Raw genomic sequence first — 24,528 nt, forward strand, 5'->3', positions numbered from 1 at the left:
GGATTAGTCACAAAGTACGGATGAACCAAAGCAGACGCATTCAGCCCGCCAAAGCTATATTTAGCCTCTAGTAAAGTCACGCAGTGCTCAAATGTCATCCCTATCTGTGAATGCAATCGTGATGCTCCAAAACCGCGGAAGCGAGTCAAGTTTGGTGTCTTGACACAGACATCTGTGTCCAGCCCGACTCCTCTGAGCACACCGTGAATGCAGCTGAGTGCTGAGGGCTGGGGGGGAGCAGCTGAGTCCGACACACAAGTGACCGCTAGCTTCATGTCAACCATACAGACGGTGGTGAACTAGCAAGAGCGGAAATCTCTCACGGGGAAGAAGGAGAGGGAGAGACAGAGGGAGAGTGAGGGGGGTCGCTTGAAGGGATACTGGACTGTATTTCCCTCCGTTTGAACCGACTGAACACTTCCATTAGTTTGGGTTTTACCTATTTTTTGAAGGAGCTCGGGAGTATCAGCTGTAGGAAGGTTAGCTAGCCACCGCCATCTCCTCTCAGTCGGAGCGACCGCCGTGTCTTCCACACCATGGGGAACGCTGCCACCGCCAAGAAGGGCAACGAGCTAGAGAGCGGTAAGTCCGAGCTGGTGTTTGGCCTCTTTTATGGTGCATTTAGGCACATTTGACACACAGAAACCTCCTCAAAGTGGATAGCTAGCCTGTTATAACACTTAGTCCTACTATTAAAGCAGGGGAGGGCCGTCCGTCATCCCCCGCACTGTTATCCCACCAGCGCTGCAAACACTCGCCTTTTACTTCAACATTAAATGCCATGCAGGAAATTGTGTGTGTGATTTTGCACGTATAATCCATTTTAAAAAAGGCCTAGCTGAGTTAGCTAGCATAAGAAGACCCCGTTGATGTTGTGGTTTTTAGCAGCAAGGGGGTGGGGAAGGGGGGGCAGTGTTAACAGCCTATTAAAGCCTGTTACAGAGCCGTGGAAGCACTGCTTATCGATAAATTCCCCTTATTGATGATTTCACGCGTTAAAAGGCTGTTTGCATGCCAACTGGAGCACAAGAGGGATCAAGCTTGATGACCAGCTAGCCTGCTAACTTTAGCTTTGAGGGGGGGATTAGCCCTCAGAAGGCCCCTGTCATTTCATTGCCTCTTGATGGTGGTAGCTGCTCAGGCCTGTGCACACACACACACACACACACACACACACACACAGTTAGCCTTGGGAGTGTGGTCGCCTCCTTTCTATAAAGATAATGGCTAAATCTCCAGGTTAGCATCACCTCATCATCTTCCCCGTGGTGTCATCCTTGACTTGTGTGAATAACAATCAGGATGTGGGTCTCACTGTGTGTTTATCTGCAGCACGGCTAGCTGTGTCACACACAAACTTTGCACTGATGATGTTAAATCTGCAGCAATAAACCACAAACCCATGAGTAATTGTTATAAATAGCCAATAAATTTTACTTGAAGGCAGTGTGGGACTGTTTCTGCCTCGGGCTTCTCTGCCACATTTTATTCTCGGCTACATAAACAAAGCTTTCCCTCTGTGCAGCACCCTGACCAAATATGGTGAAGAAATGACAAATGCCCTCTTTCCATTCATAAAACTGGAACCTACTACTGTCTTCCCGGCATATGCACGCACACTCAGACAAATTCACTTGAATTGTGGCACTTGTGTTATATATGGAGCCCCTTCTCTAATCTTGCTGTGGTAGAGGTCCATCAAGGCTCATTTCTCACATTCAGCTCGTCATTGACTGGAGCAGCTTGTCATCAGACCTTCGTCAGAGGATAAGGGGTATTACAAGCTTTGAAAGGTTTGACGTAACTAGGCCTCAGCCAGTGTTACTTTGCGCTCATATACTTTGATGTGTGCAGCTGGTCAGCATCTTGTGTGTGATAAATCACAAATGTTTCCCTATACCTGGCTGTAAACATAAAAACTATAGGTGTTTGGGTTTGTTTGCAGAGTGAATTGCAGTCAGTGGCCTGAGATCAGTTAGTTGTGCAGTGAAATTGTCTGCTGCTTTCATGCATTTTAATAATGTCAAGAACATGCAGGGAACTGTCTGTGTTCAGTTATGCACTGAGTTTGTTTAAAGTAGTGTCACTTTATGATGCAGTGAATACTTCCCCTGAGATTTATTGACCTGTTGAGAGAGACCAGGCAGGCAGGCACAGTGCACAGTGCCAACCAGAGTCAGACAGAGATGATCAGATCAGCAATAGTTCCCATACTGCCAAGCATTTCTTTTGAGTGTAACTATGATCCTTAGATCCTGTGCTCGGGCTAACTGTTAAACCCGTTTAAGCTGACACTCTGCCCTGAGCTGCAGATTTGTCTGGAGTGTAGCCGCTCTGACAAGACGACCTGGTTACCTACAGAGCTGTATATACCCTAAAGTACCTGTGTTTACTGTATATAGCTGCCATTAGCTGGAACAGTTGGAGCAGCACCAAGGCAGTCACGCTTGCACAGGGAGATTAAACAGCTGCCATCATAACACCTATTTTGTTTCACTGTGCCCATGTATTGTGTTTCATTCTGGAGTGTAACAGAACAGGCCGACATAACTGAACCATGTTGTCTTGATTTTGGCATCGCTGTCAGGAAGGGTTGGCCAGCTGTGCAGGCTTTGGACTGTTTGGTTTGTCCCTCCAGGTCCAAAATGTTGGAGAGATGTTTCTGCATACAAAAAGACCTAATTTTTAATAATTGTTTCGAATGTCTGTGATTGGATGGGGAATATTAAAGGGACAGTTCACAAAATCAAAAACACATATATTTTCCTCTTACCTGTAGTGTTATTTATCAGTCTAGATTGTTTTGATTTGAGTTTGTTGGAGATATCGGCTGTAGAGATGTCTGCCCTACCTTGAATATAATGGAACTAGATGGCACTCAACAGCAGTGTCTCTTGACCTCTTGAAAACATGACCTAGTTACTCAAGATAATCCACAGACTTTTCATTCAGGAACTATTTTCTTTCAACCGAACTACACCCATCATCTGTATCATTGCACAGAAGGAAGTGTACATCTACTCATGGACGAGAGGCTCATGCTTGTGACAGTGCAAGATAAAAACATTAATGGTGTCCTCCGTGGCTGAACTGTAACATTAGCTGGCTCAGTGGTGCTAGGTGAACAAGCAGTAGATGCGTCATCAACAGTTTGGCATTTTTGCTTGAATCCACAGACTTTGTTGTGAGCAGTTTCATGTCAGAACTATTTTCTCTCTATAGAGCAACACCTGCCAATCGTATCATTGCGCAGAAGGAAGCGTGCATCTACTGCTAGCTCACCTAGCACCACTGAGCTAGCTAACATCACAGCGCAGCAGAGGAGGACTTTAAAGTTTATGTCTTGCACTGTCATGAGCAGGAGTGTCTCGTTTATGAGTAGATGCACACTTCTTTCTTTGTAGTGATTCGAATGATGGATGTAGTTCGGTAGAGAGAAAATAGTTCCTACACAAAGTTGCGCACAACAAGGTCAGCGGATCTTTGATGAATTAAGACTTTTTTAAACAAATATTCCAAACAATTCAAAAGTAAATTTTAATGCTTCTCTTCTATTTACATAATTCTTATATGATATCTTTGGGTTTGAGGACAATTTGTCGGACGTCGTCATCTTAGGCTCTGGAAAATTGTGACGACATTGTGATGTTTCATAGAGGAAATAAAAGTAAAATTCAGGTTAATCAATAGTGAACATAATTGTTAGCTGCAGTCCTACATGAGACAAAGAAAAGTAGCATTTACTCAATATTGAGAAGCTGAAACTAGGAAATGTTTCGAATTCATGCTTGAAAATGACAATAAATCAATCATTAAAATAGTTGCTGTTTCTTTGTCTAGTTACTCATTGTTTCAGCTCCATTCTTCTTAAAGCAGACATCACAATTTCAAAGCTATACAGGGAAGAAGTTTTCAGATTAAGGTGCATGAATAAAACCCCTCATTTTAAAATTCTGAGAAGTGTAAAGCTTTGTCGTATAAAGTAGGTTTCGAATGTTCTGCTCTCTGCTATGCAGTCAGTGTTATCTTGTCAATCTGACCTAATATGCACGACTGAATTTCTGCCACATGGTATTTTGGTACACCTGTTCTACAAATACTGCACTAGACAGTCAGTCTGCGTTTAAATTCCTCAGGTGAATGCCAACTCTGTTTTCATTCCTATCGCTTTTATTCACTACATATGCTTCATGTTTGTTGATTGTGTTTTATACTTGTTGTTATGTACATGAACTCTATATTTCTCTCTGTCTTCTCTTCTGTATCATCCCATCCATGTGGGTGATTGTTCCTGCAAAACCTTGGTGATCAATAGAGACTTTTGGTATGCTCATTCCTCCAAAAGATGACCAGAATGGCAGAACGGCATTGGTCTCATTGTGACTACTTGCTAGACATGCTTGCTTTTCTATTGTGTGCTTTGATAATGAGTCCGTGTTTTTGTTATCCACATTCTCTCAATCTGGATTTCCCATACATTGGTTTGTCTTTGCTTTCCATTTTTTTATGCTGTGTTTAATAGCATTTTCCCCAACTGTATTGAGTGATGCACAAGATGCTCAGATTAACTTTCCCTGTAAATCTAAGTGTTGTGTTCCCCCTCCCTGTTTGAATAAGGCTACTAAATAACAGAAACAAAAGTACTGAGTGTCTTTGCATCACTAGTCTGCCTGTCTTGGATGTCGTTGTCTTGTGTTTTGGTTTTGTCTTAACCTCTAGAACAAAGTATGCGATTTTTAAGTATCCCCTTTATATGCATATCCAGATGAGAGTTGACTTTTCCCATGTTCTTCTCCATTGTTTTACGATTTAATTCCCATTCCGTACATTTTTTCCTTTCCCCTTTTAGTATGATAGCATTTGGTCTTTTTGACTAAAATCTAAAACCCCAAATGTGTTTTCTATTTGCCAATAATCCAGTTTATTTCACCAGACGAGAGCTATACGCTAACTGTATTTGTGCTTTTCTTTCTAGTGAAAGAGTTTCTAGCCAAAGCCAAAGAAGATTTCTTACGGAAATGGGAATGCCCACCACAGGTAGGAATGATGAAAACCCAATATTTTTGGAAGCTGCATCCCCAGAACAGGCTAACCTGTTGTTATCTCCACAGAGCACAACGTGCCTAGATGACTTCGACAGATTAAAGACCCTGGGCACCGGCTCATTTGGGAGAGTCATGCTGGTGAAACACAAAGGAACAGAGCAATACTTTGCCATGAAAATACTGGACAAGCAGAAGGTCAGTGGAAGCATGTGTCAAGCCTCATGGAACATTCTCACATAAATAACTGAGTTGACATGTGCGGCAATACAAATACCTTTTTATCTCCCGGACAAAAACTAGGGAGTAAAATAAAGAACTAAAAGCTGCCTGTGCTTGCAATGCCTGCTATCTCTGTTGCTAGTGTAAGTGAGATTTGCCCGACAAGGTCATCTTATCTCCTTTTATCTGTCAGGTGGTGAAACTCAAGCAAATAGAACACACACTAAACGAGAAGAGGATATTACAGGCTGTGAGCTTCCCCTTTCTTGTCAAACTTGAGTATGCGTTTAAGGTACAGTATGCTTTTTTTTTTGTTGTTGTAGTAACTGAAATTCCTTTATTCAGTTTTAAGCATTGTATTAAGTGTTTTTTTTTTTTTTAACTTTTATTAGGACAACTCCAATTTGTACATGGTGATGGAGTATGTTCCAGGAGGAGAGATGTTCTCACACCTAAGACGAATCGGAAGGTTCAGGTGAGTTTTATACTGTACTAGTGTTGTCAGAAATATTGATCTATCGATACATTTAATCAATTAGAAATGGTTTCAGTATTAATTTACTGCAGTATCGATACACTGGTACCAGCTGCACTTTCTCTATCTCTGTTATAGTTCATGTTTAAAACAGTCATTCTGCTGTTCTCTGATACTAACCAAGAAAAACAATAGTTGTCGTCATGGTATAGCCTTGTTGTATCTATCTTACTCATAAATTATAAATGTTCTGCCCTCTATGTCTTGTATAGAAGTAGCTTTGTGGTAACACTGTACTGCACCTGTCATCCACTCATTACATCTGTATACACAGTGCCTCAGTCCAGAATTCACCCTCGATTTAATCTGTTATTTTCTGCTGTGTGTCATAACATGCATTGATCTGTTCTTGAGATTGCTACCAAGAAGTGACCACATTCCTCTCCTCCTCCTCTTCCTCCACAGTGAACCACACGCACGGTTTTACGCCGCCCAGATAGTGCTGACATTTGAGTACCTCCATTCACTAGATCTCATATACAGAGATCTGAAACCCGAGAACCTTCTCATCGACCACCACGGCTACATTCAGGTGAGCCAGAACAACAGTGAATGAATATGTTACGCTGCTCTGTTGTACACGTTCACACGTTGCTTATGTATTGTATTTGTGCTCCTTAAAGGTGACAGACTTTGGATTTGCCAAGAGAGTAAAAGGCAGAACCTGGACGTTGTGTGGGACACCGGAGTACCTGGCGCCAGAAATCATTCTCAGCAAAGTATGGAGGGTTTTTTTTAATGTCTGAACAGATGGATTGACAGATAATGTATTTTCAGTGCTTTCATGGTGGTCTCTTTCCCTTTTCTGTTCTCAAACAAACAACATTTTTGGGAGCAGATTGTTGTTGGGTTGTGTAATGTTGTTCCTCTAGAGAATGGCTGGTACAGCGAGGAACATGTTTAGCAATGTTGAGGTTTTCCAGCATTTTTGAAACAGATGTTACACTAAATCAAGTGTCCTTATTTAGTCAGAATTTTTCCTAGATTGCTTCTATGCCTGTTGAGCAAAGCAAGTGAGCAGAACGGAGTGTCAGTGGAAGAATTTTTGAAGGAACGTAGATCTGATTTTTTATCTCCCACTACAATTTTGCTACAATGCCGCTCGCACTGTAAGTTTGAAGCATGCTCAACCCAGACTTTATGCACGTATTGCGCACACACACTATTTACTGTCAAAAATTGACTTCTGTCTTCTAGTTGTTGAATGCAAATCTGAGTTGAGCGCAAAGCGATACTAAGCAGTGTTGAGCGGAACACCAGTTTTTTGTTTTTTTTTGCACTGTTGCCTCGGTAAACCATCAATGTTTTGCAGCAAAAAGACACGTTAGAAAATATTGAAATCAATATCCAAAGTAGATGAGTCAGGTTGAGAAAGGTGTATTACATGAAGTAAATCAGAACAGACCAATGCACCATGAATGTATTATATGCAGACTATGGAAGGGTGGATTTTTCATTTCAGTAGCTGGTTTATATGAAAACATTGAGGTGGAAATGTCACGTGCAAGCTTGTGGTTTTCCATACTGTACATCCTAGTAAAATCGCTCCCTTGCTCAATGTTAGTGAGTTGGGAGTTTTGAAGGCATTTGGAAGTTTACTTCTCAAATTTAAAAGATGTCTTAACAAGGACGTTTTACATCATTTAAAGCGCTTTCTTTCTCCAATCTTTTTAGGGCTATAACAAAGCTGTGGACTGGTGGGCACTCGGAGTCCTCATCTATGAAATGGCAGCTGGCTACCCTCCATTCTTTGCAGATCAACCCATTCAGATCTATGAGAAGATCGTGTCTGGGAAGGTAAGCAGTTGATTTTGGATGTTTTTCCAAAAGTCCTTAAAGGGGGCCTATTGTGCTCATTTTCAGGTTCATGCTTGTACTTTGGGTTTTTATCAGAACAGGTGTATATGCTTTAATGCTAAAAAACTCACTTTATTTTCCGCATACTGTCTGTGCTAGAACACCTGTATTCACCCTCTGTCTGAGGCGCTCCATTTTAGCATCTTTCTCTTTAAGCCTCCCTCCTAAAAAAGCCCAGTCTGCTCCAATTGGTCAGCGATTGTGGGTCTTCCATATCTCAGCATCTCTGCACCATCATTGCAGCTGAGAGAAGGACTTATATCACTTTTTGTTACACCAAGAAAAGCTTCAAACACAACTGGACATATTCAAGCAAGAATATGATCTGAAATCAGGGAGAAGTTAACAATATCAGCGACCAAGATTGTACATTTTCCTGATGTTAGCATGTAGCTACATGTAGCTGAGTACATGCAGCTGGGGAATGACTGTGTAAGCGGCAATTTCTCCTGTTAAAAATGACCAGTAAAAGGTTTGACATGTTTCAGTGGGATATGATTTGAAATCAGGGAGAAATTAACAGCAACGACAACTGAGGTTACATGTTTCCCTGACGTGAGCATGTAGCCACATGTAGCCATGTAGGCTACAGAATATAACACCTGAAGTATCGTGCCTAGAACAGATGACAATATGAAGAAATCTATTACAAGATGACGTCAGATTGTCTCGGAAATAGAAAAAATGTTAGAGACAGAGTATTCAGAATGGTCTGAAGCATCAGGTTTTTGCTGAGGGATTACTTTCACATACATTAACTGCATTATTTGAACTGTGGCCACGTTTAATGTAAACCTCTGATATTATAGATATGACTGAACATGAGGAAAAGCACAATAAGGCCACTTTAATTTGGTCTGTGCGTTCTACCTGTGGTTTAAGAATAAGATGGCTGTAGGTGTGCATGTACAAAGCTCATATTTCAACCAGTAGAAAGAAATTCTAAAAAGAATTTCTTCTGCTTTCTAGGTACGATTCCCGTCCCACTTCAGCTCCGACTTAAAGGACCTGTTGAGAAACCTGCTGCAGGTGGATCTGACCAAACGCTACGGCAACCTGAAGAACGGAGTCAACGACATCAAGGGCCACAAATGGTTTGCCACAACAGACTGGATCGCGATCTACGAGAGAAAGGCAAGACGCCATACACATTTTGTAGTGACGCCAAACACTGTTGCCCCTAAAAAAACAAGTTAATTAGATATTGATTTGTTGATATTGATTTTTTTTTGTCCTCCATGCCAGCTATGATGCTCCAGCAGCATTATTTTATACTGTTTTGTTTTTGGAAAGTTATCCAAGGACTGTTCAGCAGCTCTGTGTTATGGTCATTACTCGCAGCTGTATGGAGGATTTTTTTGGTGATTTCACAACTGGCCAGTCAGATTGTTTCCCACTGCTGACTGTGAGTTGTCAGTGCCACATGCCATTTTGCAGGATGACAATGATAATGGAGCTCTTCGATTAATCAAAGTAGTTATTTAGCCCGGGATTGAAGCTCAGTGATCTGTTGGTTCTCTTTAACCTTTTCATTATGCAATCATAACATGGTCCCATAAACTTTAGACTCTCTAGGCTAAACTCTTTCTTCTCAAACGCATCCGTAAATTTGACCCTTTTTATTTCAGCACCTTTTTCATTAACTTTTTATGTTCCTCCCCTATTGAGTGTCGCCTCCATGCGTTACAACAGTTACTGGTTGCAAAATAACTGCCACCACAAGACGAAATGTAGTGGGATATTGTGATGTAGAAACAGCAGCTAGATTTAACACAGATATCAGGAAGCCTGTCGTGTTTTTCCTGAGTTTGCTCCTTGAACAGCTGTATGACTGGCTGTATTTTGCAATAGGCCATTTTCTCTCTCATGTTCTTGTCTTTACATTTTCTTTTTTGTCTGTACAACACTTTGACGTCCTGTCTTGTTAAATTGATTGTAATTCCAATTGTATAAGACTTTAATGAAAGAAAGATACAAGAGATAAAACTTTCACATCTGTACTGATTGAGTGATCACAGTAGTCTTATTGCATTAACTTCAGCAGTAGTGATGGCACATTTTCAGTTGGCTTTAAGAACATTTCATGGTCCTGAGCTTTGCAAGGACTTCAGGCCTGCACGTAAACACATCCACGTACCGCATGTTTCTGAATCCCAGCTAAAGCCATATCTCTCTGTATCTTTCCACCTTCATCGTCTTTTCTCTAACCGCAAAACACACTACATGTTTAGTAAATACAGAGTTGAGGGAGGTGGTTTGGCAACTTTGCAGAAACAGTACACTGAAAACTTATGTTTGTGTCATGTCAAGCTGTAGTCTGTACTGGGTGCCTCCCTGAAAACATGCAGACTGTATTGTTTTCCAGGTTGTGGGGCTCATACATGCTGTACAGTGCCAGAAACAGGCTGTGATAACAAAAGGAAAACGGGTGTAAAATGAGTTTGAAAAGTGGGAGAGGGCAGTGAAAAATAGGACTATGGATTTTGCACACAAAAAATGAAAGAACTGGTTGTGTGTATGAAAAGAAAGCTTAAAAGAGAAGTTTAAATCCTGCATATTGTATCACCTGGCAAATTGCTGCATGAAGTGGGCTTACCTGTCGGTTTTGAGAAGTTACAAAAATGGTTGGGCCCACCCCCCCAACCCTGGTCTTGAAAAGGTGTGAAGGTAGGTAGGTTTTTACATACTAGCCCTTTTTAGACAGGAATTGTGCAAATTTGCAGGAAAGCCCAATCAGTCTTTTTTCAGCATTGGCAGTAAACAAAATCGGGGAGTGCGGCAAAATGCCGCCTACCTACTTTTGGGGGGCGTGAGCAAGTAACAAAACGTGTAGCTCAGCGTGTGACGTAAGCAGTGACGTGCTCCGAGGGAAGCCGCGGCTGGTCAGTCCTTCGGTGATTCTCTCGTAAGATGGCCCGTTTTTCACCGTCCCCGTCATCTGACGGTTAATGGCCTCTTCGTTTGTGAGGGCAAGGAGGGCGCACAATTCTTTGTCTCCCCAGTTGCTCATCTCTACCGTGTCTGTCAGGTTTGTGTTTCCCTCTTGCTACTAGCTGCTCATTCCTGCTATCAGCTGTTTCCTGTTTATCCACCGCACGTGCGGCGTCATCAACAGCCCCTCCCGTGGCAGAAGGTCACCTCGTTCTTGTTAAACTAAAAAGGTTCCACCAATATGTCTACCCTACAAGGCAGAAAATTGGGCAACTCGGATCAACTCGCCAATCCGGCTCTGTGTGTCTAAACACTCGCAGCTTGCCGGCAAAACGGCTCAACATTCGCGGAAAATCTGGCAGTGTAAAAGGGGCTACTGACCACCTCTCAAAAGCTTTGTTGAAAGCATACTGACCCCCTTAAGCTGTCTGAATTCAGTTTATTTAAGCAACATTTGTTAATACAACATTTGTCCTTAGGGTAACGTTAACTACACAATACATAAACAAGTCTGACCCCAAATCGATGCTAATGCTAGCTGTTGTGGCTAGCCCCTTTCCGTGATCAGCATATAACATTAGCAGGTACATAGCTGCATGGCGATATCAAGCCATTTATTTTACGTTTTTTAGTTGTTGAGGTCATCACGGTGTTTGTTGTGCAATATTGGGTTTTGAGAAACAAAGTTGGTCACATTACCCCATTTTGTAACCAAGCTAGCCGTGGATTGGACATATGACATCAGTTGGAACAGAGGATTTCAGCTCTCAAACATATTTACGCAGGTGTAAATTTGCAAAAGTTGAGGTCCATCTGTTCTGCAGGGGTGTACAAGCATTCACAAGAGTCCTTTAATAAATTTCCATGTGAATTCTTCCAATGAAAATTTGTGCTCGGTGTGAAACGGCCTTAAGACAGTCTGTCCTTCCTCAGAAAAATTGTTTCTTTTGCTGCCACTGGTGTTGTTGTGATCGGCAGTGGAGACACAAATATAATACCTGCCTGTTAAAATGTGTTGTGCTCTTGTTCTTGCAGGTGGAAGCCCCGTTCATACCAAAGTGCAGAGGCCCAGGGGACACCAGCAACTTCGACGACTACGAGGAGGAGGAAATCCGCGTTTCAGTAACGGAAAAATGCGGAAAGGAGTTTGCAGAGTTTTAGGATGCGAGAACATGGATATATCAGGGAAATAAGGGGATCTTTGCACTCTTCTAAAGACTTGGGATGGAGCAGAGACCATCGTTTTTCAGATCTACTACATAGTCCCTTCATTCCATAAGGCTGAATGAGGTCGCCATGATCCTTGGGTGCCGATAACCTCTCACTGTCACGTACACCTGCGTATTAAAGCAGACACACCACTTTTTTCTTTGTTTCTTTTTTTTGTACCTACCCACCATTTTTTTTACTTTGAAGCAGTTAGTCTTGGATGTTGTTATATCCCCTTTTAAAATGTGACATTTTTCAATTTATGAGGAAAAACTGAGACAACGGCCACTAATAGTCCACACATTGTAACTGACTCGTCTACGGCAGTTTGACACACAGATGTGTGGGTTGTAGGCTGTTCCCTCTAGTCATCAGCGTTGTATATTAAACGGTCTGTTACAAGTCCACATCACATTGGCTATTGTAAAATTCTGGCCAGCTTCCAGAGGTAGCATTCGTCCTATGTGCATATCTGTCAGTTTTGTAAGACATTTGAACACGTCGAGTGTTGAAAGCATGACCAAATAGAAAACATTGGGTGACACGAGAAGAGAGGTCCTTTTCCTTTCTTTGCTTTTTGACTAGAGAGCCAAGTCCTCAGACTCCCCCCCCCCCCCCCCCCCCCCCCACACACACACACACACTCACACACACACACACACACACAAGCATCCATTCACTGTCTTTTGGGTATTCTGACCCAGGCACAGCAAGCCATCGCAGAAAAATGACAAACCTTGTTACATTAGTAAAATGCAAATTGAGTTGTTTGTTTGATCCTTTTTGGATCTGTTAGTTACATGTGAAATTTGTCATTTGGTATCTAACTATTCTTTTGTCGCTGTGTCTAACATTATAGTCATATTGTCCCTAGATTTCAGGTCTGCTTATAAAGACCCTTCGTTATGAGTCTGTGGAACAATGTGACTTCAGTAAATGGAAATGAGTGAAGTGAAATCCTTTTAAGGGTTTTTATTGAGTGTAATGTTAAGTTGAGAAGGTCAGTGTGAATAGTGTTGCGGCTCCATGCCTCGACATTGTCAGTGAAACCTTTAAAAAAAGTACAGAATTTGTAATGTATTAAATCAAAGCTGTTTTAAAATCTTAAGAGACAGGAACGCAAAACTGCATATTCACCATATTCTCCCTGTTACCAGCCCCGGACAGATTTCTTTGTTTCATTCTTATCAAAGAATGTAGATTTGCAACTTATAGGTATGCATATTTGAAGGCTTGATTTCAAGGTACAGTTTTCCTCACAATACACTGGCTAAAATAAAGACTGCTCCTTTGTATCACATGTAACCCTGTTATTGTTAAACTCATTACATCATACGTATATACATTGTTTCATATATGTTTTTATTTATACACATTAGAGATGCTAATAAATTTTATTTTTAAAAGTGTTGAAGTTGTGTAACCCTCCATGCATCGTGAGACTGATTACACTCTGTTAAATGGGTCTGAATTTAAACACAGAGTAGTTGATAAATACAATGAAGACACAGGGTTTGATTTGTTTGTTGCAGTTTAGAGGATGCGAACGTGTGGACCAGGGATCCTGAAGGGTCCCCAGATGAACAAGCATGTACTTAGAGTCAAGAGAATTTGAGGCATTACAGACTTTTCACTTTGGTGATTGCAAGTAATGTCACATCACAGTGCACAGTAATTTGGTACCAACACATGAGTAGAAATAATCCTGAATAGAAAAAGTTATAGTTATTACATGGGTAATTTGTCCCATTTGGATATATCCAGTGGTCCTTGAGTGGATACTTAAATAAACTTTTTAAATCATATTTTTTTTTAATAATTTACCAACAAATTCAAATTATAGCTAGTATGAAAAAGTAGGTTAATACAGTATTAAAAAAAATAAAAGTTGCCAGTTTTATGAGGAGCACACACAAACACACACACTTTATGCAGTTATGTTTAGGCAATTAAAAAAATGAGGTGATTGTAGAGACACAAGTTATGACTTTTACATATATTTAATATACTAAACGATAGCTCAATGGCCATACTTGGCAAAACATCATTTATTTTCTATACCAGTGTTGGAAAGGTTATGTTTGAAATGTAAAAGGTTACAGATTACGAGTTACTTGGTCAAAAATATAAGAAGTAATGTAGCTTTTAATTACTTTAATGTAAATTATTACATTTGATTACCTTTTTGTTACGCTACTAATGTTTTAAATGGCGGAAATAGTTTATCCAAAAAAAAAAAAGGCGTTCCTGCATGGTGAAAAGATGCAAAGCAATTATATTTTTATTTTACATATAAACTTTTTACCAATACAAATATATTCTGGTGTAACCCCTTTGTAATCGCCAGCATTTTGACTGGTAACTGCACTTTAATTACATTATTATATAATATTATATTAATTATTATGTAATATATTAATAATATTTTTTTTTGTAACGGTAATTGATTATAACTACATTTATTTTGTAATTGAATTACATGTAACAACTTCCCGTAGTCACTCCCTAAAACTGTTTATAACTAATAATCCAAACTTGGTATTTTGGCCTTTCGCTTTGCCGTAGTTTTTCCTCTGAGTTGGGTACATGGGTAATGTAGGATAGCGTCAGGCACGTGGGACGTTCCGTTGCCGTTCATTTGAAGTTTGCGGAAACATGGCGGGCCTGGAGCTGCTGTCTGACCAGGGCTACCGTTTAGATGGAAGAAAAGCCACCGAGCTGCGGAAGGTTCAGGCCCGCATGGGAGTGTTCGCTCAGGCCGACGGCTCCGCGTACTTAGAGCAGGGAAACACCAAAGCTCTGGCGGTGGTCTACGGGCCTCACGAGGTAAGTAGCAGTGGATGGAGGGATGAGGGTTTGCTAACAGTAACAGCAAGTATTTATAATGGCGGTAAAGTCATTCATTCATTTGCTGTAAGTGGGTTAATAGACTATAAATGTGTTAATGGGGGGCTTGTTATCAGTGTGTGTTCATTCAGAACAATGCAGGCTGTTGTCTTAGTAAGTCCGCTATGTTTTGAACATGAACAACATTTCCCACAATGCCCAGTGTGCATTTCCATAGCTCTAATTAATACCAAGATTAGATTATTTCTCTAACCAACAGTCAAAACATAGTAATATAATGTAATTATATGATAGAGTGATGATCAATATCATATTTTAATAACAATATTAACGCTGTGGCCACTTTATTAGGTACACCTGTAGAGTCTAGTGTCCCCAAATGCAACAGCTCTGCCATTTATTCAGCCTTTATGAACTTTGTAATGGCTAGTTTTTGAATTCAACCATGGTATTATTCATAGGTGTAGATTTTGGGATGCAGTGGTCAGGTCCCCCCTTAATATGTCATGTTTAAAAGCATGAAAGTTGCAGAGGCAAGTATTAATAGATGCAGAAAAGGCACGTCTTGGTGCATAAAAATTCACCAGATTGCAGGAAATTCTGAGTTTGACACTGGTAGAGGACCCACTAACCCCTCATTTCATGTGTTTGTGGTGCTGTTGCAGTGGACTGTATTGTATTGAAATGTGTTGCTAATATTCTTCCCCCCTCATGTCTGCAAATGTGGTGGACAAAACATTAGAAACACATGTCAGTATAAAATAGTCCTGGTCAATGCTACTGCAAACTACAACCTCAATGATAAACACATTTAAACACATAGTTAACTCAATACCTCTTTGACAGTGTCAATCAAACCTGAACATTATTGTCTTTTGTAAAAGTAGAATTTAGGACTGAGCTGTTGTTTTGGATTGCCTTACATTTGATGAGTGTACCTAATAAAGTGGCCACTAAATGAATATCAATAACATGGCAAGTGTAGACAAAATCACATTTAAAATCCTCAAATTGCTATTCAATGAAATGAACTGTTTTTTAGTTTGTTATTGTAATTAGCTTTAAATTATTAGCTTGGGCAACCGAATTTTGGTAAAGTCTCACATGTTATAATACGATTCACATAAAGATAAATTGAGATTTTAAATTAACACCCAGCCCTACTTTAGGAGCAGCACATGAAGTCTCAATTGGTATGTTAAATGAGGAAGGTCAGATGAAGATGATGTGTGTGTCACCCCTAGATCCGAGGTTCGCGCAGCCGGATTCGCCATGATCGAGCTGTTATCAACTGTCAGTACAGCATGGCTACCTTCAGCACAGCGGACAGGAAGAGGAGACCACACGGGGACCGCAAGTCGACTGAGATGAGCCTCCACCTCAAGCAGACGTTTGAAGCTGCTGTGATGACCCAGCTTTACCCGCGCTCTCAAATAGACATCTATGTCAAGGTTAGTTGAACAGTGAGAGGTGGATTTGATGTGTTAGGGTTTATGGTGTTATTTTTTGTACTAAACCTAAAAACTTTTCTTTCTGTCCAAACAGATTCTGCAGTCAGACGGAGGGAACTACAGCGTGTGTGTGAATGCTGCCACTCTGGCGGTGATTGACGCCGGCATCCCCATGAGGGACTATGTGTGTGCCTGCACAGTTGGGTTTGTGGATGAGACGCCTCTCGCTGACCTTAACTACGCCGAGGAGAGCGGAGGAGTGAGCTCCCTGGCCTTAGCGCTGCTGCCCCGGGGCGGACAGATCGCTCTGCTGCAGATGGACGCCAGATTACACCAGGATCACTTAGAGTCTCTTATCGAAGCTGCCATGACGGCTTGTAAAGGTGTGAGCAAGGTGCTGGATCAGGTGGTGCGGCAACATCTCCAAGAAGTTTCTGTGCTCTCCAGAGAATGATGGAGGGAGGAGGAGTGAATGAAATGTTATTGGACTTAATGGAGCGGAATGATAGAATAATCTTGGAGTGAATGTTTTTTTATGTGTTCATGGCAATTATACTTTTGTACAGTATATGTGTGGTGAAGCTAACAATAAATATGTCAACCCTGCTTCATTGTGTGTTGCTTATCCATTTTCAAGTGGCTGTACTTAAGAATTACAGGTACAATCCTCAAACTTAATGCAAACATCATGTTAGCGCCATGAAAAAATCCTACAAAACAGAAAACTATGGCAAAATAGAATCTATCTTTGTTGTCCACCAGGGTTGGAAATTTATCTTCGGCTCACCAGACACTAAAGACAGAAGAACCATCAGCATCCTTAACTCAACAAAAATGATGAGCTTTAAACCACAAACATACAATGAGCTGATAAAATGTGTTAAGTATTTTGTAATGACTGTGTATGTGTGTTTTACTATTCGTCTGCTTTTTACAAATACAAAGATATGGTATAATTAATATTTTAGAAGCTGTTACAAGTTTTTGTGCATCAACATTGTTTGTCAGCAGCCAGATACATACATAACCTTTAAAATTATTTTTTCCCCTGAGTTGATATCTGTAACTGAATATCTGAAACAAAGCATATAAAATATAGCTTTTAAAATCTTATTTTAAAAACCAAGATACAGAAATAAAATGGTTAGGGCAATTTTTCATCAAAGACAGGGCAATATAATATTAAATTAATAATAATAAAGAAATTAATATATTTGAGACAATTTAATTTAGAAATATGGGGAGGAGTTTTTAAAAAAAAATTGTGCGAAAATATTTTTTTAATTCTGCCACTAAATATTTATTAATTTTATTTTTTAATGTATTTTATGCATCCATGTTTATTTTATTTCTTGGCCGGAAGTCGGTCCGCCGCATTAACGTTCCCGCAGGAAAAAGGAAATTGAAACGGTTAGCAGCGGTTGCTGTTGAACAAGCTCCACCTCTGCAGGTGGATGTGACCGGTTTTACATTGGGAAAGAGGTATGTCTTCATACATAGTATGTGTATAATGCAAAATATAACTATATAACTGTTGAAAATTAACACTTTCATGGATGTTTATAGCATTTTATCATCTCGCGAAGCCTGACAACTGTCTTTAGCTAGCAGCAAGCTAACCGCAGCTGTCAATAGATGCTATGACAATGGGTGGCAGAAAAACGATTTCCTAGCTAGAGCTGTAAGGAAACACATACAGTGAATAATTAATATTGGACCGTCAGATAGATAAAATTCATATATCCAGTTTTGCGGGTTTCATAACTGATCTATCATCACGTATTTCAAGTGTGTAGTTGATAGGAAGTGTGCGTGTGTTGCCTTCAGGGTCCAGTCTGTCCAGATTTTGTTCCAGCAAACATGGGGCTACTGTCTGACCCAAACAGAAGACGGGCTCTGATCAGCCTGCTAACCCGCCTCAATGCCCCAATCTGGTGAGTTCAGTCAATCACTGTAAGATTAATGTGCCTAAATAATATCTCAAATACAAAAGCAACAAACTGCACTTTATTAAATATCCAATGTGTGCATGTGCTCATAACTTGTATGAGTTTTGTCTTTTAATTCAATCTCTACATGTTAGTGTGGTCTGCTACATGGCGGGTGTAGCCTGGTTTATGGGGCTGGCATTTGAGCCGTTCACTCTGCGGACATACATGTCAGAGAATGCCATGGGGTCCACCATGGTGGAGGAGCGCTTCCCAGCGGGGGAAAGGGCGCTGGCCACGGGCAGAGAGTTTGCAGCTCATAAGAAGAAAGCAGGGTAAGAAATGCAAAGAAAGAAGACGCAACATAAGTGGAAAAAGTCACTGATCTGTGCCAAATAGGGCGGGGCATTTTGAGCAGCTCCAGACAAGCTGTCAGAATTTTACACACTATCTTAACTAATCTTAACATGCTTGAGTCTTTTCACAGTTTGATAGGATTTCAGAAGTTTCCTAGTGTGTTTTTTTTGCTCAACCACCTATATAAGTCCAGAAATATTTCCCCATGTTCCCCTAGTCTAATGTGCCCTGTTGTTTCTCTGCAGTGGGATGCCAGTGGACTGGCTGGTGAAGACCATGCAGGCTCGAGGGCTGGAGGTGTTTACCCAGAGGTTCTCTCGAACGCTGCCCTTCCCTGATGAAAACAAAGAGAGATATGTAAGTTTGTGATCGAATCGTCACATCTCTTCCTAACTTGACGCAATGTGAACGAACAAACATCAGATTGTGTCAGATGTCCTAACCTGCTCAGTGTGTCAGCGAGCAGGCTAAGCATTGTGTCGCTTGTATGAAAAACTGCCCACCCTGGCTATATTTTAGTGAAGCTTCACGCACCTCCAACCTATGGCTCGCTCAGGGCTCGATAGGCTCCCTGAGTGTTGTTTTCTCGTGTAGTATATCTGGACACTTTTTTGCATTTCATCTGCCAGAGCTCGCTTGAGACATGTTAAGGACACTTTTTTGCTTGCTTAACAAGAAACTGACTGGTTTTCATATTATTTATTTGCACACTCCACCGCTTCTCTTTATGTCACGCTCAGATGGTAGTAGGCACAAATGTATATGGGATCCTTCGGGCCCCGAGAGCTCCGCGCACTGAAGCCCTGGTGCTGAGTGCCCCCTGCTCCCCAGGCGATAACAACAACCAGGCAGTGGGGCTGCTACTCGGCTTGGCACAGTACTTCAGGAGTGAGTACAGAACCAGCACGTCCCTCTCCACCATTTGAATGCCATTCAGTTCTTGTTTTAATGACTGCTGTGTTCCTCAATAGGTCAGGTTTACTGGGCCAAGGACATCATCTTCCTCGTGAATGAGCATGATCTGATTGGTATGCAGGCTTGGCTGGAGGGCTACCACCACACCAACACTACAGGTAATCACCAGCATTTACTCACTTACAAAACACACCAACAAATAGTTTTGAAAGCGTTGAATCATCCCCCATACACAATTGCATTCCTTAGTAGACTCTTCTTATTTAATGGTGCATCCAGGTATGGACTGGTCGCCACTTCAAGGCCGCGGTGGTTCAATCCAGGCAGCTCTGTCCCTGGAGCTCAGCAGTGATGTCATCACAAGTTTGGACCTGGTACTGGAAGGCCTCAACGGCCAACTCCCCAACCTTGATTTAGCCAACCTCTTCTATGCCTTCTGTCAGAAGATTGGAGTCCTTTGCACCACCCAGGGCAAGGTAAAGGCGTGTGATGCAGCAGAGACCGGATACATTTTGTCTCCACATACGTTGAGGTTGGTTTGGTTTTCATTTTCTCTGTGGGTTTTTCTACAGCTGCAGAGGAACGACTGGGACAGTGTGTCCGGTTATAGCCACGCAGTCCAGACCATGATGCTGATGGTGCTGAAGCAGGCCAGTGGGCGACCCTGGGGGGATCATGGTCTTTTCCTGCGATACCACATTGAGGCTGCCACCATCAAGGGCATCAACAGTTTCCGTCAGTACAAGACTGACGTCACCACCATTGGCAGGTCAGAGCAAGTTTTCCTTTAAGCTTCTTCTTTAGTAGATCTCACCTTCATAAACTGACAACTACTGGTTCTGTTGTTTTTTTTTTGTCTCACTGAATACCATCTAGACTCCTGGAGGGAATGTACCGTAAGCTGAATAACCTCTTAGAGCGCCTACACCAGTCCTACTTCTTCTACCTTATGCCGTCTCTCTCGCACTTTGTCTCCATTGGTTACTACATGCCAGCCTTCGGCCTCCTCGCCGTCATCCTGCTGCTTCGTGTATCCTTTAACAATTATTTTACTGTCAGTTTGATTTTATCTAAAAAATCCACCTGAGAAGAGCAAGTGAATCACACACAGCATGAATGTAGACCTACCCTGATTGCAGCACAGCTTGACTGATGACCCACTGTTACTGATAATGTGCATGATTGTCAGATTTGCCCTTAACTATGACACAGGCCTTAGACCTGTGGGTTCAACTTGCGACGCCCCCACCAAGAACGGAAGATGGAATTGTTGACCTTGAGCAGGTAACACACTCCTAACGACAAACAGATCATAAATCAGACTACTTAACTTGAGTTTATTAATGTTTCACATGAATCATATCTGCTTCCTCTCAGATGTCCAGTCCAGGGGTGCTGTCAGTGTTGACTCCTCTGGTGATCAGCCATCTGACTGGAGTAGCTCTGTACAGCCTGCCCATTCGCTTTCAGGAGATGGCTGTGGAACACTTCCCGGTGTCTGAGACTGAGGCCGTGGTCCTGACAGCTATTGCTGTTTACACAGCAGGCCTGGCTCTGCCTCACAATACACACAGGTAGCTACTTACACCTGACACACTCTGATTCAGAATTTTGACACGGATTTCTTCTTCTTAATCTGCCTCTAATGTTGCATTTTATCGGTGTTAAAGACAGCATAACGTGAAGTTATCCAGGAGCATAGTGTAATGTATAAAACGTATGCTTATGGCTTTTCTTAAAAGATTATACCATCAAAACTTCAACAGTTAATACTAATGCACAGTTATATTAACACTGAGGTTATGCACATTGATAAATCTGATAAAATAAATGCTTCTGTGAGCATGTGAGAACAGATTAAAAGGAGACAACTGTCCCACACTGTGGGAGACAGTGAAGTACTCATGCACTCACTCGCATTTAAGTACAAATTTTGGCCCTGAGACTGTTGATATACACCTATCAGCCAAAACAATAAAACCACGTACAGGTAGAGTGAATAACGTTGATCACCTCTTTACAATACAATGTTCTGCTGGGAAACCTTTGATCCTGGCATTCAAGTGGATGTCACAAGACACGCACCATCCAATGCGGCATGGCAACAGCACTCCTTGAAGACACTGGGCTCTCCAGCTGGACAATTCACCATGCCACGCTGCAAAGGACAGGTCTGAGGAACGTGACAAAGAGCTTAAGGCGTCAACCTGGCCTCCAAACGCCCCAGTTCCCAATCTGATCGAGCATCCGTGGGACATGCCTATACCCCACCTTACAATCCACAGGACTCAAAGGATCCACCCCCAACACCCTGGTCTTAGACGCCACAGGGCATCCTAAGAGTATGTATGAGTCCTGTGGATTGCAAGGTGGGGTACCGGCACATCCCACAGATGCTCAGTTGGATTGGGATCTGGGAAACGTGAAAGCCAGGTTGATACCTTGAGCTCTTTGTGAGGTTCCTCGGGCCATTCCTGATGGCAGTGGCCCATGCTGTAAGGGTCACTGCCATCAGGGGGTGCCATTGCCTTAAGTGATGTACTTGGCCTGTAACAGTCGGTGGGTGGAGCATGTCACGTTGCAGCCACATGAATGCCAGGACCAAAGGTTTCCCTGCAGAACACTGCATTGTAATGAGATTCATTTCACCTGTCTGCGGCTTTGGTGTTGTGGCTGATCAGTGTAATTTTGTTTTCATATTTGATCAAGACGTCTTTTTACTTAAACTAAAAATCTTATTACACATTTAACAACATTTTTTAAAGGTTTATAAAAGGTGCTGAATAACCACAGGCTCTAAGTTTATTCCTGAACATTACGTCACAAGCTCAAAATCTTACTGCCCCATACTTCAGCTGTAGCTCTGCTGTCAACCCGTTTAAAATAACATGGTTGAGACAATGAGAAACTTGTACAACTGTAAGAGACCTGTGATGCAGAGAATGTTTGTCCCTGAAGGTTCCTGTCAGGTGAGGGGACGGAGCAGGGCTGGAAAGTGCTGAAGCTGGTTGCTGTGCTGTACCTGGCTGTGTTGCTGGGTTGCACCGCCCTCATCAACTTCTCCCTGGGCTTCATCCTGGCTCTCACCCTGGTGCCTGTGGCTGCCTTTGTCACACCCCACGTACCAAAGTAATACACCTGCACAGACACTTTGGTCATTGTGGCTCTGTACTACCATGTGTCGGTCAAATAGAAGTGAAACCTTACTCTTCTCCTCTTTTCCCCTTAGGATCCTATCAGCCTTCGTCATGGTCGTCCTCAGCCCAGCCTGCACGCTCCTCTTTTCTGTCTTTTTCTTCGAAGAGCTGCAGGAAATGCCCATCAGCTTCATGGAGGGTTGGTTGCTCTACCTGTCAGTCATCTCGCAAGGCATCCTGGACCACTTCCTGTACGGCTCTCTGGTTTACCCACTCATAGCTTTGCTGGTCTATCCTTGCTGGCTGCTTTTCTGGAACATCCTATTCTGGAAGTAAATGTCAAGTCATGCAGGACTAATGAAGGCCGCAATGGGGAGAAAAAAACCCGCTGAGGTGTTCTCAGGTTTGTGGGAAATGTGAATGACGGTTAAATCCACTGGAGAGATTGGAAAAAGAGATAAGTATCTATGGTTGACTTGGAAAGAATGCAGTAACTCCCTTTTCTGGACATTTTGTTGGTACTTCACTTTTAAAACAGTGGAGAAAAATCAAGCCTCCTTGATACACTAAGCAGAATGGACTGTTTTGTACTGAACATCTCACCTACAAATGAAGTGGAAGAAGGGACGACCTTTTCACAAGTAGCCATAAATGTCATGATTCGGTTGCTTTTGGTAAATATTTTGTTTCAAAGATTTCTTTGTGAATTTCTGTTTGCGGTACATAAAGAAAATGACTGCACTGTTTTTAGCTCGTTGTGTTGTCAGCCTGTATGGTAACAGATGAAGAGACGACCGTACCAACATGGTTTGAACAAACAGAAAGGAAGACACTACCTGGTTGGTCGGTCGTCTGCCTCATCTGCATCTGTTGAGCAAGCTGTTATTGCATCTAATATTTTTATACTTGTTTGACAACTTTCTTTTTAAACATGTTTATTTCATATTTATAAATGCCAAATTAAAAGATTGAAAAAGTTCCCCATGTTTCGAGCACAATGCTGTTCTTAATCGACGATAAGAATTTAGAAAACTTGATAAAGTCTTCAATGTTTTGCCATCATTCTAAAGACATTTGCATGATTAGATTTGGTCGTGTAAGGATTAAAATAATGACATAAAAATGAGCGCCATTAAATTTGGGTGTAACAACACTCGAGAGACTATGAAAAAAAACTTAACCTGGATGTTGACATGAACGCTATTTACACATCAGAAACTTGTAATTACTACGACTCTGATATGACCATGTCCCAAGTTTGAAATGCAGAATTAACACTAAAATTCTGAAATCTCAAAAATGACCCCAGTGACACCATTAAGGTTATTTCTGCAGACTTTGTTAATACTCACGCAAGACACAATGGCACGGGCCTCTGTAGGTGGCTTGTGAGATACGATCATGCACAGAGACATTTAAGCTCAACACATTGTTCACTGAAATATGCTTGACAATGCCAGGGCGTGTAGACAAAATATTCTGTGGAGGAGTAAGAAGTCAACGAGTGTTAACGGAAGAATGTTACTGGCTAAATAGGCTGCAAGGCAACAGCAGTAAACACCACTGTATCGCCAAACATTGCATTGTTGTGAAATATTATTATTGTTTCTTACCTCCAAGTTAAAATTATTTTATGCTGCTTTGTTTCCCCCAAGTTGCAACTCTTTCCATAAGAACATTTTTTTCTTATTATTATTTTAGCTTTTACAGCATCTCTCAAAAAGCCTCTTCTTCCCCCAGTGTTGCGGTTTATTTCTTTCCAAGAGTTTAAAGAAATGCCTAACCCTAAAATGACCATTTTTACTACCGTGTGTTACGCTGGATTCGTTGAGAAAACTTTCTCGCATGCCTTCACGATGAACAGAGAATCCAAAAAGGCGATAATGAATTTGAGTAAAATGGGACCACATTCAACAAGAGCATATCGAATCATCCATTTACAAACCCACACAACTCGTGCAATACAATCCAAATCTCATTTACCCAGTTGTATGTTCGGTACATCCCAAACACATGCATTTTTATTAAAACATTAGGATTTTAAAACATGTCACTACAAACAGTCTCACACAGGGACAAGTAGTGCGCTCTAGGTAT

The 24,528-nt window shown here is 41.6% G+C and overlaps 3 protein-coding genes across 5 annotated transcripts; all 3 read left to right on the plus strand.

The window, feature by feature from the left end:
* The first annotated feature begins 204 nt into the window (after nt 1-204).
* Nucleotides 205-13,224, plus strand: prkacbb (protein kinase, cAMP-dependent, catalytic, beta b). Of its 3 annotated transcripts, none has more exons than XM_050033276.1 (10): nt 205-582; nt 4,982-5,037; nt 5,112-5,240; nt 5,458-5,556; nt 5,657-5,739; nt 6,205-6,331; nt 6,423-6,518; nt 7,474-7,596; nt 8,626-8,790; nt 11,623-13,223. In XM_050033276.1, the coding sequence occupies exons 1-10, from the start codon at nt 537-539 to the stop codon at nt 11,746-11,748; spliced, it is 1,050 nt and encodes a 349-aa protein (XP_049889233.1). In that variant the 5' UTR covers nt 205-536; the 3' UTR covers nt 11,749-13,223. The 3 variants fall into 3 exon arrangements, with proteins under 3 accessions (XP_049889233.1, XP_049889232.1, XP_049889231.1); XM_050033275.1 differs by having other exon boundaries at nt 210-582; nt 4,976-5,037; nt 11,623-13,222; XM_050033274.1 differs by lacking the exon at nt 205-582 and adding an exon at nt 4,492-4,576 and having other exon boundaries at nt 4,976-5,037; nt 11,623-13,224.
* Nucleotides 13,225-14,382: 1,158 nt separating this feature from the next.
* exosc4 (exosome component 4) lies at nt 14,383-16,700 on the plus strand. The gene is made up of 3 exons (XM_050032506.1): nt 14,383-14,622; nt 15,888-16,094; nt 16,189-16,700. The coding sequence occupies exons 1-3, from the start codon at nt 14,452-14,454 to the stop codon at nt 16,546-16,548; spliced, it is 738 nt and encodes a 245-aa protein (XP_049888463.1). The 5' UTR covers nt 14,383-14,451; the 3' UTR covers nt 16,549-16,700.
* A 758-nt stretch (nt 16,701-17,458) lies between these two features.
* Nucleotides 17,459-23,410, plus strand: gpaa1 (glycosylphosphatidylinositol anchor attachment 1). The gene is made up of 13 exons (XM_050033642.1): nt 17,459-17,576; nt 17,922-18,028; nt 18,178-18,357; nt 18,625-18,736; nt 19,120-19,267; nt 19,351-19,452; nt 19,574-19,770; nt 19,867-20,063; nt 20,171-20,324; nt 20,507-20,578; nt 20,672-20,868; nt 22,253-22,423; nt 22,524-23,410. Exons 2-13 carry the CDS (start codon nt 17,955-17,957, stop codon nt 22,765-22,767), a joined length of 1,848 nt encoding a protein of 615 aa, XP_049889599.1. The 5' UTR covers nt 17,459-17,576; nt 17,922-17,954; the 3' UTR covers nt 22,768-23,410.
* The last annotated feature ends 1,118 nt before the right edge of the window (nt 23,411-24,528 follow it).

This window comes from Epinephelus moara, chromosome 21 (genome assembly GCF_006386435.1).
Source record: "Epinephelus moara isolate mb chromosome 21, YSFRI_EMoa_1.0, whole genome shotgun sequence".
In the NCBI taxonomy this organism is placed as follows: domain Eukaryota; kingdom Metazoa; phylum Chordata; class Actinopteri; order Perciformes; family Serranidae; genus Epinephelus; species Epinephelus moara.

Bases quoted from the DNA above. Each gene is read 5' to 3' on its own strand.
- prkacbb (XM_050033274.1), top strand. From the start codon at position 4,507: ATGCTGTGTTTAATAGCATTTTCCCCAACTGTATTGAGTGATGCACAA. The intron at 5,740-6,204 runs GTGAGTTTTATA...CTTCCTCCACAG, and splicing joins AGACGAATCGGAAGGTTCAG to TGAACCACACGCACGGTTTT. The intron at 6,519-7,473 runs GTATGGAGGGTT...CAATCTTTTTAG, and splicing joins CAGAAATCATTCTCAGCAAA to GGCTATAACAAAGCTGTGGA.
- exosc4 (XM_050032506.1), top strand. From the start codon at position 14,452: ATGGCGGGCCTGGAGCTGCTGTCTGACCAGGGCTACCGTTTAGATGGA. The intron at 14,623-15,887 runs GTAAGTAGCAGT...TGTCACCCCTAG, and splicing joins TGGTCTACGGGCCTCACGAG to ATCCGAGGTTCGCGCAGCCG. The intron at 16,095-16,188 runs GTTAGTTGAACA...CTGTCCAAACAG, and splicing joins AAATAGACATCTATGTCAAG to ATTCTGCAGTCAGACGGAGG.
- gpaa1 (XM_050033642.1), top strand. From the start codon at position 17,955: ATGGGGCTACTGTCTGACCCAAACAGAAGACGGGCTCTGATCAGCCTG. The intron at 18,737-19,119 runs GTAAGTTTGTGA...TGTCACGCTCAG, and splicing joins ATGAAAACAAAGAGAGATAT to ATGGTAGTAGGCACAAATGT. The intron at 19,453-19,573 runs GTAATCACCAGC...TGGTGCATCCAG, and splicing joins CCACCACACCAACACTACAG to GTATGGACTGGTCGCCACTT.